At 51.1% G+C, this 14,010-nt stretch overlaps 5 protein-coding genes across 5 annotated transcripts; 3 read left to right on the top strand and 2 right to left on the bottom strand.

Annotated features, from left to right (window-relative positions):
* Positions 1 to 306: 306 nt before the first annotated feature.
* Positions 307 to 2,873, bottom strand: J4E93_006174 (uncharacterized protein; the record flags this gene model as incomplete). The annotated part of the gene is made up of 3 exons (XM_049344092.1): positions 307 to 481; positions 532 to 2,420; positions 2,478 to 2,873. The coding sequence occupies 3 exons, from the start codon at positions 2,871 to 2,873 to the stop codon at positions 307 to 309; spliced, it is 2,460 nt and encodes an 819-aa protein (XP_049198527.1).
* Positions 2,874 to 3,439: 566 nt separating this feature from the next.
* On the top strand, positions 3,440 to 4,095 carry J4E93_006173 (uncharacterized protein; the record flags this gene model as incomplete). The annotated part of the gene is made up of 2 exons (XM_049344091.1): positions 3,440 to 3,835; positions 3,883 to 4,095. The coding sequence occupies 2 exons, from the start codon at positions 3,440 to 3,442 to the stop codon at positions 4,093 to 4,095; spliced, it is 609 nt and encodes a 202-aa protein (XP_049198526.1).
* Positions 4,096 to 5,488: 1,393 nt separating this feature from the next.
* J4E93_006172 (uncharacterized protein) lies at positions 5,489 to 6,374 on the top strand (the record flags this gene model as incomplete). The annotated part of the gene is made up of 3 exons (XM_049344090.1): positions 5,489 to 5,609; positions 5,666 to 6,178; positions 6,241 to 6,374. The coding sequence occupies 3 exons, from the start codon at positions 5,489 to 5,491 to the stop codon at positions 6,372 to 6,374; spliced, it is 768 nt and encodes a 255-aa protein (XP_049198525.1).
* Positions 6,375 to 10,275: 3,901 nt separating this feature from the next.
* J4E93_006171 (uncharacterized protein) lies at positions 10,276 to 12,881 on the top strand (the record flags this gene model as incomplete). The annotated part of the gene is made up of 3 exons (XM_049344089.1): positions 10,276 to 10,694; positions 10,911 to 11,362; positions 11,491 to 12,881. 3 exons carry the CDS (start codon positions 10,276 to 10,278, stop codon positions 12,879 to 12,881), a joined length of 2,262 nt encoding a protein of 753 aa, XP_049198524.1.
* A 214-nt stretch (positions 12,882 to 13,095) lies between these two features.
* On the bottom strand, positions 13,096 to 13,948 carry J4E93_006170 (uncharacterized protein; the record flags this gene model as incomplete). The annotated part of the gene is made up of 2 exons (XM_049344088.1): positions 13,096 to 13,329; positions 13,379 to 13,948. The coding sequence occupies 2 exons, from the start codon at positions 13,946 to 13,948 to the stop codon at positions 13,096 to 13,098; spliced, it is 804 nt and encodes a 267-aa protein (XP_049198523.1).
* Between the last annotated feature and the right edge of the window lie 62 nt (positions 13,949 to 14,010).

Here is a 14,010-nt window from a genome sequence, read left to right as displayed (position 1 = left end):
TGGAGCAAGATATAGAGAGGAGGCAGACATTTCGCCGATGTCTTGCAATCAGAAAACACATGCTTTCACGGCAAAGTGCTTCGTATACACATCCTCATATTCTTCATTACCAAATTCACCTCTGTTGATTGTAAAGGTATCTACAAAAATCTCCCACATGACTCCCTGACCCTGACTCCATCGACGCCAAGCTATGCATTCATTCATTCCGTAAGGGTAGTCCGCTCCCTCAAATTTAGCGACGGACCCCGAAAACGCCTGCAAACATGCTGCTGAAGTGCTGTGCAAATACCCCTCTTCTGCTCTCTAAGCTAGATACCTATACGAATCAATCTGCACTCCGTCTACGCGCTCCAGGTATTCGCGCTCAATAAGTGACTCAATACGTTTCTTGACCATGTTGACCTCGGGCTTGAACTGGCCGACGAGTTGACTGAGCGTCTCGGACATGAGTTGTTGATGCGAGAGTTCTTTACGTTGCCTATTTGGTTATTAGTGTCTTCCCCGCGATAAATGTAGATAGACACATACTTCATGATTCGCACCACGGCAGCCTCAATACAGAAGCCTCGTGAATCGTCATTCTTCTTCTCGGTCTCGCGACGCTCACGATCGCTCTCGACCTTGTTACCGCCGCTGACGACACCAACCTTGATCTTAACGAATTTGCCCTGGAAGCCTTCGTTGAATGAGAACTTGTCGGTGGGCTTGACGTCCTTGGACATAGGCTCCTTGATCAGGATGCGTGTCTTGGGTGCTACGGCGAGCGACTGTAAGTTCCTGATCAGATCACTGGGAGGAATGTTTGTTTGGGCCTGAATCTCTTCGAATGTCAGGCGTTCGCCGGCATCAAGCTCGTTGAAGAGAAGCAGGATAATCATGCCGTATGTCGATACGTTGAGGTCGTGGCGACGCTCCTTAACAGAGCCATCTTTCTGAGGGACCTTGGGGAAGACGGCCTTGATGTCTGCTGATCCCATGTTGGGGAGCCAGGTAAGCTGTCGTCCAGAGTGCTTCTGGCTGTAGAACTTCTCGAAACCGCGCTTGAGCTTGTCCACAACAAGAGGGTAGTTGCATCGAGGTCGCTTGTCCTCTTCGTCGGCAGCAGCACCACCCATAGTCTCGAGCGGCCATGTCATGCTGGTCAGCACGTTGATAGACAGCTCGATGCGCTTGGGATCCTTCTCTCCGAGACCTTCTACATGCTTCTTGAAACCGGCGGTAAGCTCTTCGGAGATGGTCATGTCCTTGAACATGGCCTCCAGCTTGAGGGTAAAATTGTTGCCGAGCTCAATCTTCATCTTGGAGATCATCTGCTTTTCGACTTCGTTGCTAATGGACTTGTTCATCAACAGACGGCGACACAGGTGCTTCTTGTAGTAGCGCTCGAAAAGGTCCTTATCCTGCACGTATCGTAGCAGGATGATAGCCTTCTCCAGGACAGCGTCGATCTCAGCCTCGGTCTTACCCTTAATGCCCTTCTTCATGTTTTCGTCGATAAAGAGGGAGATGTATTCGGATGATCGTGGGAATGTCACTGAGTTGATGAAATCGGAGAAACTTGCTGTTTGCGCCTGTTGCAGTAGCGGATCGCACTCGAATGACTCTCGCCAAATCTTGTCAAACCGATCTTTCAGGGCAAGGACATCCTCGACCCACTTGATCGCAGCGACAGTCTGCTGGTTCAGGCTCTTCTCTTGTGCGGCACCCTTGCCCTTGTCCGCTGCATCGGCAGTAGGTGCAACGGCTGGCGCTAGTGACGCCGCGATCGCGTCCTTGTTGATGTCTGAGCCCATCTCGACAATGCGCTGTTGAATGGCTCTGGTTGTCTGGATCTTCTTGTCATCTACTCGCCTGTTTAGGTCGTAGATGAGGTTCAGCTCTTCAAGTCTATGGTTGTCGATCATGAAGCGTACACCGCTCTCCATCTCTACAAGCTCGTGTATCCGGAACTTGATCATCTCTTCCTCTACGACTTTCTGGATCTTGGGTCCCGTAGTGTCCAGAAGTGTTTGCTTGCAGCGCTCGTCCTCTTCGTAAATTCTGCGTCGCGCGTGTTTGCAGTATGCGCCGGCATGCGCGTCGCGTAGTAAGAGCTCCGATTCTTCGCGGTAAAAGGCTCTGCTGGTGTCCAGATACTCCACCTCAAAAGACGTGTTGTACAGTCGCTGGTCCTCCGCCTCTATCTCGCCCTCGTGTAGGCCCTCGAGCATATACACGCAGGACTTGATAAGCTGCTTGTCGATGACGTCGCCGTCGCGCTCCATCTGTATCTGGTCGAGGATAATGTTGTTCAAGAGGTTGAGGATCGCTCGAGCGTCGGTCGGGGATATCTTGGAATTGAGGATTTCGTCGCGGAACAGAACCATGGCTGCGTTGTAAATTGATGGGCGGCGATGGTCAGCACAGTAGACACGGTCCTAAGCAGGCCGTGTTAGTTATAAGACTCTGCTTAGACAGTCGAAATATCATCTTACCATGTACATGAGTACGTCTGCCAGCATGCTGGTGCAGATCTGGTGATCGCTCCATGCCTGCTTTAGCCCTTTCAAGAACCTCTCGCCCGCTACACGTCGCTCATTTGGTGTGGTTCCTCCGATACTCTGCGCGTCTACAAGTAGGTTCGTTGATAGCAATTGCGAGATTGAGGCTCGGACCTCGGTGCTCAACCAATTTCGCTCGAATTCGTGAACTTTCTCGTAGAGAGCCTCGCCTTTCTTCTTCAGAACGATTCGGTATGCGTGGCGGTAAAGTTCCTCGTACGACAGCTTGGAGGCGTTCTTTGTGTGGATCTCTCTAAAGGCCGCCTCGATGGTGGCCCACGTGTTCTCGAAATCGACCTCGTCGCCGTGCAGACCCTGCGAACGCGCCATTGTCAGTTTTGAGTCTACAGAGTGGATTTCCTTCGTATGACAGCGAGGTTGAGCGGCGTAGACTAGCACGTGAGGAAAGTGAAAGTGAAAGTGAAGGTGAGCGCGCAGTACGTACCCTCCTTGGCGGCCGTATCCGTTGTCTTCCTCGTCCTGCGATCATCTTTGCTCCTGCCTTGTTCTGATCGTAAACTATCTAGAGCTTCGAAAGCTCGATACGGTCGCAGGCGGAGGCAGGCTGGTTGTGCAGATGCCCGGTGTGGCGTGGGTGAGAGGTAGAGGCCCGTGGTTCAAAGGAACATTTGCGGACTAACACGCAGCACGGAGAGGGTGGTAGTGAAGGAATGGCACGCGTGGCGGCAGACGCGAGTGATGGTGAAGTACAAGTGCCGGGCGTGTTGCGGGCGAGGGTCCCCGCTGCACGAGAGCTCGCCGTCGTCATGGCTTGGCGCTCGGTCAATTATTCTTTGCCCGCTGCACTTCCGTTCGTCATACCTAACACGCCGTGTCACAGTCGCCAGCTCACTCTTTCACCATCTTTGAGTCGCGTCAGTTTGTGTCATATCGTCATGCGCTCCTCCACCTCTTTGTTGCGTGGCATCGCCCGAAGCACTGCGCCCCGAACTGCACGAATCCCCCATGCCAAGCGCATTCCAGCGCCCGCAAAGCGCCTCTTCCACACACCGCGAACGTCAGCTGCTATACGACCTTCACTCATACTATCACGTGCGCGATTACCTTCTACAGTCCGCTTTGAGTCAAGCGCAGCCCCTCCCACGTCAACAGATGCGCCAGACTCACGACTAGAGCGCGAACAAGTCCCGTCATACGAACTCACATTTACCTGCAACGTCTGCAAGACACGCTCTTCACATCGACTGTCGAAGCAAGGGTACCACCATGGGACTGTCTTGATCCAATGTCCGGGCTGCAAGAACCGGCATCTCATTGCAGACCACCTCAAGGTATGGCCGATCAAGAGTTGGCATGACTGGAGGCTAACAGCTTGCAGGTATTTTCAGATAAGTCTGTCACGATCGAGGACTTCATGCGGGAGAAAGGCAGCCTAGTCAAGAGAGGCTCCCTCAGTGCAGAAGGCGACGTTGAGTTCTGGGACGACGGCAGCACCACACCCAGATCCGCACAATTCCACGCCGAATCGAAGCCCAAGGGTGACAACCGCCTGGCCGAGCAGCCTGAACCACCGAAACCCTCGCAGGACTAAACGTTACGCATTCGAGATAAACATGTCCCTTTGTCGACACGGTCGATTTTTCGCACAACCGCCAACAACCTGTATAACATTGTTTGAATACCACTCGGAGTTTTCGTTACGATACAACCTTTTCAGATGGCCGGACGATCCTGAAAACAAATGGCCGTGGAACGTTTTTGTACACGCGAAGAAGTACTTACAGTGATGTTAGACTCACCCTCGTTCAAGATCGTGCTGCCCCTACCGCGATATACATATGTCAGTCGCATCCATGCCTAGATTTGGATGATAAACCTGGGCGATGTATGTGCCACAATCTTGGTTCTTCACGCGCAAGCAGGCGTCCGAAGCGGACATGACGGTTATTGCCAAACAAATTGAGTCCTTCATCGGACTGGATAAAAAGCATCGGAGGATGTGGTATGTCTCGAAACTGCCGAGGCCTAAATTTGTGGGGATGATGTTTCGTGCCAGTCTGAGGTGAAATCGCGACCCTCAGATCGAGAGAAACACGACCGATCAGCTGGTAATATTCAGAACGGTCTACCGCAAATGTTATGGTCGGCCTAACTGTTGTTTGTGCAGAGCCATCGTCAGCTGACCTGGTAGAGAGCACCCCGCCTAGGCTAGGCACTTCACGATCATCAACAACAACCAGGCGGACTATCGCAGCGATTTGCAAACTGGATCGCCTTTTACAGAGCTTGTGTTGCAACAAACTCAATTTAGCTTGCCGAACCCGGTATCTCTTATCACTTCCAAAGCTTTTGTTGTATGGTAGTGAGAGTTTCGAACTCTGCGCACCCCCATGTCCAATCTCCCTAGAAGATGGCCGACTAGGAAGAATCCCATACGTCGTTTCCCATCCTAATACTTATGGGTCTGTCCTTTCGAACCGAGGAACGTTACCGGCGCATCGCGATGTGATAGGATGCGACCCACTTCCCTACGTACGCCGAGATCGTTGTAACGCACGCGAAATGAGTTGTGGCTTGTCGGTTGTTTATTTCCAACCGCCAAGTCCTCGAGTGTTTCTTTTACTTCTCCCCATCACGAATCCATCAAGCACATCCCAGAAAACTGTCAAAAAGTTCACGTATCGCATCTCTTCGTCGACTTTGTGTGCCGAGGCACCCCAAATGACGTGGTGCAACGTCCTTTAGATGTTGGGGCCGAGGGCTGGCGATGCCATTGACGAGTTTCACGCCTGACAACGATGTGTAGCTGTCACTCGAAGCAGGTCGATATATAATCTGAATGCTCAAAGACTTCATAGGCACCAGCAGAGATCACTTCAAGCAAAACACTCATTGACAGTCAAACTTCATCGTTCATTCGTTAACATTCATTTTTGATATCCATTCCCATTATCACTCTTCCTATTCTCTCATTTAGAACCACCATGAAGGTCTCATCAACTATCAGCTTCCTCGCCATCGTCGCGTCAGCCTCGGCTTTCCCGACCTACGTCTCTCGCCAGGCTTGGGTACCCAGGAACTGGACAGCTCCAGGTCCCACTGATGGTTAGTGGGGATATCTGGTCGTGATAAGACCACTCAACTAACCTGTGACTCAACAGCACGCGGCCCATGCCCCGGCATGAACACTCTCGCCAACCACGGTTACCTACCGCACGACGGACGGCGAATCACCCGCGACATCCTCGCCGACGCCATGCTCGAAGGCTTCAACATCGCCAAAAGCGACGCCATCATCCTTTTCTCACAAGCCGTACGCACAAACCCAGAGCCGTTCGCACGTACATTCGACCTCGACACGCTGGGCCGTGAGGGCGTGCTGGAGCACGACTTCAGCCTGAGTCGCTCTGACCGCTTCTTCGCCAATCCCCTCCCCTTCAACGAAACCGTGTGGGCGGAGACAGCCTCCTTCTTCACAACACCAGAGATTACCATTCAGCAGCTCGCCGACGCCCGCATGGCACGCCTCGAGACATCTAAGAAAACCAACCCGGAGCACAAGGCGTCGTTGTTGGCTGATGGGTTTAGTTGGGGTGAATGCGCTTCTTTCTTTGAGATCATGGCGGATGGGACTACGAGTACTGTTAGGAAAGACTTTATCGAGTACTGGCTGCGTAAGTTTCAATCTTTTTGTGAGCGGATGGATAGAGAGCAGTTGCTAACGCATGTGATGCAGGAAACGAGCGAATGCCTACTGAGATCGGTTGGACCCGCCGCCCGACTGTTATGCAAACTAGCGAGCGTACCAAGTTCACTCGTGCGCTGATGGAGGCTGCGGGCGAGGGTACTGGCTTTTCTCTGTTGCAGTAAGGGGGTTTTTGCGGGTTGTGGCTGGTGATCACGCGCTGGAAGCTGAGGGGAGAGGAGAAAGACGTACGGTGCAAAAGTTGAATGTGCCTGAAGAATTTCGTTATGTATATATCATAGGTTGTGGGCGCACAGGTTGTACCTTTAGCCAACTATACAAGTTGTTTCTTGCTGCCCGCTTGCGAATTATTGGATTGATATATGATTACGTTTACTCTATTTCAGCATATTAGCACTCCCGCAACACACACGAGATACACGATAACTAAATCCGCCCTTCAAATATGAAACGGCTGAGAAAGAGGTCAGCATGTCAGCCTCGAGATAGACGGAATTTCTGCTGAGGAGTAGATCTTTCACTTCGTTCACCGAAGATGCGTGTTGGCATCACTTAGTCATCAGCCTCGTGTGGCTGCCTAAACCTATCCAATCGCTCCTTCCCCGCTTCGCTTCCTCGCATCTCACTTCTCTTACCAAACATTTCACCGCACCTACATCTCCCTAGCGACTGTACTCATATGCATTAACCATACCCAAAATATATCGAAACGATCATTAGTCGATTGCGACACAGAATCTTCGAACGCTTGAAGCTACCGCGTCGCCCCATAGGTCAGGCTCAATGGAAGCCCTCCACGCACCACTTCCCATAGGCTCAAAAAGATCGCCATATCAGCCCATCGATTCAGATGGTGGAGAGATTCGCTTGGTTGAATTGTTGCCAGGTGGGTACGAGGATCCGATTAGGCTGTCGCTACACACCGTCAAGCTAGAACAGCGGGCAACAGATAAGGAGACACCAGGCGAGGAACCAGACGAGGAATCAGATGAGGAATCAGACGAGGTACCATACGAGAGCATATACGCCCCGGCATATTCATATCAGAAGAAATCAGACGATGAGCATTGGTACGAGCCTGCCTTCTACTGCCAATTCGAATATGAAGCTCTCTCGTATGCTTGGGGTACAGCAATAAGCCCTTTTAAAGCACTGATCGATGAGTTCGAGCTGCCCATCACGGAAAGTCTCGATCGGGGGCTGCGGCGTCTTCGAGTTTGCGACAAACGGCGTATGCTCTGGATCGACGCGCTGTGCATTAATCAGCGGGACATACAGGAGAGGTCTCGTCAAGTTCAGCATATGGCTAAGATCTATAGATCTGCGAAGAGCATCGTAATCTGGCTTGGCGAGTGGCCGGATAATGCAGCTTGTTCGCACATCTCCGACTGCCAAGCGCATTGGTTAAACATGCTACACAAAAGGGAGTGGGTAATTCCACCCCAGCTTTTGTCCCATGTATTGCAGCATTATGTGGACATTATGGAGCTTCCATGGTTTCGTCGCCTTTGGGTCATTCAGGAGCTGGCATTAGCGAGAAGGAACCCGATCGTGCTGATCGGTAGCTTGAGCACACGTTGGTCAAGCTTCTCGAAATCAGTCTTGTATATATATAATTCCGCTTACAAATTTCTAAGACCGGACGATGTTCAGCTTTATAGGGGGTGGGCGGAAGGTAGTGTCCGCGTCTGGGCATTGACAGATATTAGATCACGCTCTGGCAGCCACAGAGGCTTGTACTGGTGCCTGGTCGCGTCACAAAACGGGATGTGTGCAAACCTGCTCGATAAGGTTTATGGACTTTTGGGACTATGCGACTTCCAGATGGTCGACGCAATAGCAGTTGATTACTCGAAATCCCTGCCACGTGTGCTGGCTGAGGCTACAGTTGTCTGTATTCTGGAAGAGAGTGCGTTTCCATATATTGTTAAGGGCAGAAAGCCTACCGGAATGTTTGATCGGACGCATATGACCAATTCGTCCTGGATACTGGATTTCACTTCTATTCCTAAGTTCGGCCACTTTTATAACGTGTCCAACTCCAAGTTGGACATGGAGGAGCGAAGCCAGCGACGAGGCTCGATACGCCTATCCACGGACTACCAGACGCTTTATGCACATGGTAGGTATGTTGGTACTGTTGGTGACATACAAAACGCTTCATGGTCCGGGGAATACGAAGGCACAGGTGTTCGAGATCAGACAACGAACACTGAGATATACGACTTTTACCATGATATCTTAAGCCCTCGAGATATATCGCCACGTACTCTCCTACAAGTACTTCGAAGAAGAAGTATAAAAGACGAAGAACTTGAGCAATTCGCCAGCCTTCTGCTCGGAAGTAGAGATGGGTTCCGCCTGAATTTCACGCTTAATATATCCGGTACACCTGATTACTCTTGGTACGACGATAGACACACAGGAGGCCGTGACATCTTTGTCACTGAAAAAGGACACCTCGGCGTCTCATGGTATTATAATTGTAGACGTGTACCCAAGGGCGCTATACTAGTCTGTTTATTTGGGACAGAGGTTCCTTTCATCTTGGCACCAATATCAGGAACGCAGTCACACGAGATAATCAATGTCGCTTACGTGCCGGGATACGGTCCCCGCATTCTCGAATACAATTTGGAACTCACGGCCAGCAAGCCGGGGACCTGGATAGACTTCGCTGCAGAGGGTGGCAGGGAGTATGCGATCGTGTAGTCTCTTCTAGGGATCTGACGTCGGATGCCAGTAGCGGTCGGACCAAAAAGAGACCCTTTCGGGCGCCAGATGCAAGGGCGAACGTTTCTGACGACTGCGACAGCACAACACGTTGGAGATTGGAGGTCGTCCACTAGACCAGCGTTGGACCTGTCAAGAAAGCTCACGTTCGAGAATAACGACAACAACATTGACAGTTCCGCAATCGGTCAATCACCGAGCCTACCTTTCGTACCATCGCTCAAAGGAGAATCTGAAACATCATGCAAGCTAAAACCTCGCGGTATTCGGCACGCGCCGTAGTAGCAATAGACGCGGGCTATTTGGCCTTGTTGGCCTCGGGAGCTCGCAAACAACGTGGTGGCAGGCAATATTGGCGAGAAGGCCTTTCCATCAGACTTTGGCTGGTGCCACTGTTGTAAATCAAGATCAAATTTGACATTGACAGGAGGCAATAGCGAAACATGCGAGGGAAGCTCTTCCCTCTATTGACACGTGCAGCGCTTTCGTTGTGCCGCGTCACGTGTTCTTGGAGGTGTTCAACTCGGCCGCATCATCAGCGGGCAATCTGGCGCGAAAAGTGTACTGGTAACAGACCAAAGGTTCTGCTAGGCTACCATAAGCCGGAACGCAGAGAAGCGGGATGAAAGAGTGCCGTTTCGATCTCGATCAGCGCGGCCCTGGGCGTGCAAAAAGAAATTTACTCCGTCGGAGATTCGGTAGTTGTGAAAGGAGGACTGGGCTTGGCATAAGCGCGAAATATTGGGGGGCGGGGGCCATTAGAGCCGCGTCCCCATCTGCGCGTCCTACTTGGGCCATCGCGACAACATCATTTTCGACCATTTTCAGATTGTTATGTCGACAACTCCATCTATCTCCTTGTCGATGATCTAAGAGGTCGGTTATGAATCACAAAGTGTTTCTAAACAAAATGTCTGACCCTGTGCCTCGCACCGCGGTGGTTGGATGACCGGTGAGAACAGAAGGACCTTTTGCCTAGGCCATAAACGCGACCTCTCACGCCCTCGTGTCGCACAACAGCCAGGCTGAGTTCGCCACATCCCATATTGGATAGCTGAACAGCTGGCAATACCACTAGTGCCTCTGCGATCGCGTCCGAGGCGTAGGTTACCAGTCTAGACACTTGTCGCTTATTCGCAGCAGAGCCCGCTGGCATGCGGCTCATGGCGCCTCGTTGCCTTCTTGCGGGCTGTGAGATTTGGCAAGCTTCTGATGTAGGCTGCATAGATATATGACGCGTTTCCAGGTACAAGCTATGTTACATCTTCTCCACACCCGGTCCCTGTTCCTTGCGTGCTGCTCCACTGTTTTATCTGTTGGTACCCGACAACTATGGCTACGTCCATCGCGTCTCAAGCGTCTGTACATGAGCCGACGATCGAAGACAATCCCAGGTACGACCTCACTACTCGCACTGTGTTTGCAAAGTTCCTAACCATGATCGACAGTGTTGAAGAGGATAATCCATTGAATGGAGTCACACAGGAAAATGCCATCAGATTTCACATGAAATACGATCTACCAGTCGAGCAGGATGTATTTGTCCGCGGCGTTCTTGCCTTGCGGTCGCAGGTCGACATAAAGCCTGTATTCGAACGTATCCAAACGCGGCGTAGAGAGCACCCCAACGAACCGCGCAGGCCCATCGAGTTGCATGTCGGCGAGCAGAGATACACAAGATTGGAAAGTGAAGTTCTATACAAGGCCTTCCTGCCACAGAGTAGGTGGGAAACGCTGCGAAGTCTTTCGAGGTTGCATCGGCTTTTGATTGTCGCTTGCATTTTTGCAGCAATGACACAGTAAGTGCTGACTTTGTGGTGTTCAGCACATACGATTTGTGTCTAACGTCTTTCCAGGGGTTGGGATCAAGCTGCTATGGCTGGTAAGACACGCCGAGAGAAGCGGACGTCTCATGTCAACTAACAACGAGAAGGAGCTGCTATCGAAGTAATGCATGATCTAGGTAGAAATACCACCGCCGCATGCTCCGGCTTCGACGTCCCGAACACAGCGGACGGCCAGCCCAATGCCAGTCTCGATCGTAATGCCTGGCTGCTGGGAGTCACAGTCGGAGTACCATTCTTCGCTGGTGCAATACTAGGTCTAATCATTACCGACCCAATCACCAGAATCCTCCGCTTTGGCCGTCGAGGGGCTATATGTGTTGCTGGCATATTCAGCTTCATATCGGTTGTAGGCTCTGCTTCCGTGCATAAATGGGAGCATCTCCTCGGTTTCAGAATCCTGTTGGGCGCCGGCATGGCAGGCAAAGCCTCTATTGTTCCTATCCTGCTTTCCGAAACCTCGCCCAAAGACGTACGCGGCTTTCTGCTGGTTTTCTGGCAACTTTTTGTCGCATTTGGGCTAGCCGCTGGATCAGTTGCCAACATGGCCGTGTATCGCCTCAATGTAAATTCGAGTTGGCGGTACATGTTCATCTCTGCCTTCATCCCCGCATTGATATTACTATCATTGATCCTCTTTTCCCCTGGTAAGTGACTCATGTAAATCCAAATCCTCAGTCCCCGAGGGCTGACATCTGTTCAGAATCCCCTCGATGGCTATTGAAGGAAAGCGGCGCCGTGGGAAAACTTTCAAACGGCAAACGTTCCAAGAACGATCCTCGCAGAGGAGACCTCATTCGAGAGGCGTACAAGTCCCTTGTCGATCTTCGAGGCGAAACTGTCCCCATAATCGCCGCTGGCGAGCTGTTCCTTATGCATACGCGCCTCATCGATGAGCAGCGTCGACTGAAGGCAGCATTGGGTCGCCGATCGTACACGTCTAGTGCGGCCGACAGGACTACAAACGCAAAGAGCCCTTTCCTTGATGTCATCCAACATATTAGCTGGCGAGAGAGAGTCACGTTGATTTTCTTCCGCTCTGGCTACACGAACAGAGCACATCGAGCTGCAATCGCGGTAATGGTCTCACAACAACTTTGCGGTATCAACTTGATAGCTTTCATGGCTGACCATTTTTTTCGGTACTCCTTCTTCAACAACAAATGTGACACGTCAACCGACCAGAAAATGCAGCTACTGGGCGCCTCCCTTGGATTGATGTTTTTGAACTTTATAGCTACAATCCCCGCTCTGTTCGTTATCGACGTTCCTGATGGACGGCGACGAGTTTTGAACTGGTCATTCCCAATCATGGCCTTGTCTCTGCTGGGCTCTGCCTTAGTTCTGAAGATACCGGAGAAGATCATAACCGATGGGAACGATCGGACGACCCGGCCAGATACTGGAGCCATCGCTGGGCACTACATTTTCTTGGTCGTGTTCATGATCGCATATTCTATCGGAGAAGGCCCAGCAGCTTTCGTTATCTCAGCCGAAGTATTCCCGCTTGTCAATCGAGAACTTGGTATGAGTCTTGCTGTATGTTGGAATTTCATTGGGGCCGGACTTCTCGCTGTCTTATCCCCATGGCTTCTAGTCAAGCTTGGTCCGTTGAGCGTGCTCTTGTTGTTCGCAGGCACTAATATCCTCGCATGGTTCCTATGTTTCTGGCTTGTTCCCAGTACTGGTAAAGAGGATCTGGAACAAGTGTTCGAGCAGCTCGATATCACCACGGGGTTCATGTTCATCTACACTCTCAAGAAGATATCGCGTGGACTCACCAAGCCAGTAGAATTCTGCCTGCGGTTGTTCTCTAAGCCTTTGAAAGAGTGTGGCTACCCAGAGAGACTCGGGTCGCCAAGGAAGGAGTGGGACAATGCGAAGAAGGCACAACAATCGAAGGCCATGCCTACCAATACCGCGGGTTCTGCATACTCGAGCGAAGATGAGGTAGATGAGATGATGCGCATACGACGCCGACGAGCGTCTCACAACTTCCAAGATCCACATGCGCCCATCCAATCAGGTTCTCTCGAACGAGGAGTATCGTCAGCCCAACAACCCGAGGTTGCGCACGATGCAGAACCCAATTGAAGCATCACGTCCCGCAATCGATAGACACAGATGATCTTTGTTTGCGAAATTCCCATGTCAAGCTAGGTTGATACACAACGTCTGCTGTTTACTTACTGCCTCTTCTACGTCGCTTTCTAGCGCTATCAAATCTACATCAATCGTTTTCACATACTACGCCTTCGTGACAGTCAAAGATTCTAATGAAATGAGGTATAGAAAAACCCTTACTGTATCAGAATTGACCCATCTCGATATCTGAATGTCTCTTCAGCGGTTTCACTTTCACCGTTGATCTTCTCTCCTCATTCATGTCGCCATCGCGATACATCCGCATTCTCCACTTCCAACAAGCCAGCGTCAAAGCAGTCAATGGAACTGATATGACGAAATAAAGCCAGAGTTGTTTCGAGAGGACAAGATTGCGAGACTCAGAATCGAAGTCCACAAGGTTCATGCCAAACATTGTCTGTAAGTCGTCAGCATAAGTTAAGGTGTATAGCGGATGTTATACTTACGGCAACGAAAGAGAATGGGAGGTAGAACGACGTGACCAGCGTGATCGCTCTGATGGCGACAGAATCCTCTCGCGCCGATCTGCCCATATCAAACGTGTTCTTGCTCTGACTCAGGTTTAACGTATCCAGCATTGACTGAGTAGTCAACTGGGCCCGTTTGTTCATGTAGAGGACTTGTCTTCGGTACGATGTGGCATCCTTGCGAAATTGTCTGAGTGCCGCTTTTATGACTACAGAAGTGCCATCTTGTACTTTGCCCACCTCAGAGAAGACGCTGTTGGCTTCTTCGAGGTCTTTCATCAACTTTTCGAATGACAAGAGGATAGGTTCTAGCGGCAAGATTTTGTTCTCAACCGCGCGGACTTCTTTGAGGGTTTCGAATGTAACCAAAGATTGCGTTAGCGACGTACAGGCTGGCTTCATGTCCTTTGCATCGGTCAGTAGGCGCCCCGAAATATTGATATCATTGACGTAAAGGCTCACCAATCGCAGAAGCTTAGCCTCGTGGTACCCAAGATAGTCACGCCAAGAGCTGAGATGTGTAGATATCAGCATCGAGTGGACCAGCATGGGATTTGACAGCAGCCTAAGTCTGGCGTCCGGTTGTTGTAGTACCTGATGAATGTAGGCGT

Source organism: Alternaria ventricosa, assembly GCF_023758065.1.
Source record: "Alternaria ventricosa strain BMP 2768 chromosome Unknown scaffold_10, whole genome shotgun sequence".
Taxonomy (NCBI): Eukaryota; Fungi; Ascomycota; class Dothideomycetes; order Pleosporales; family Pleosporaceae; genus Alternaria; species Alternaria ventricosa.
Note: the sequence above shows the minus strand (reverse complement) of the source record. Positions and strands in the feature narration are given on the sequence as shown.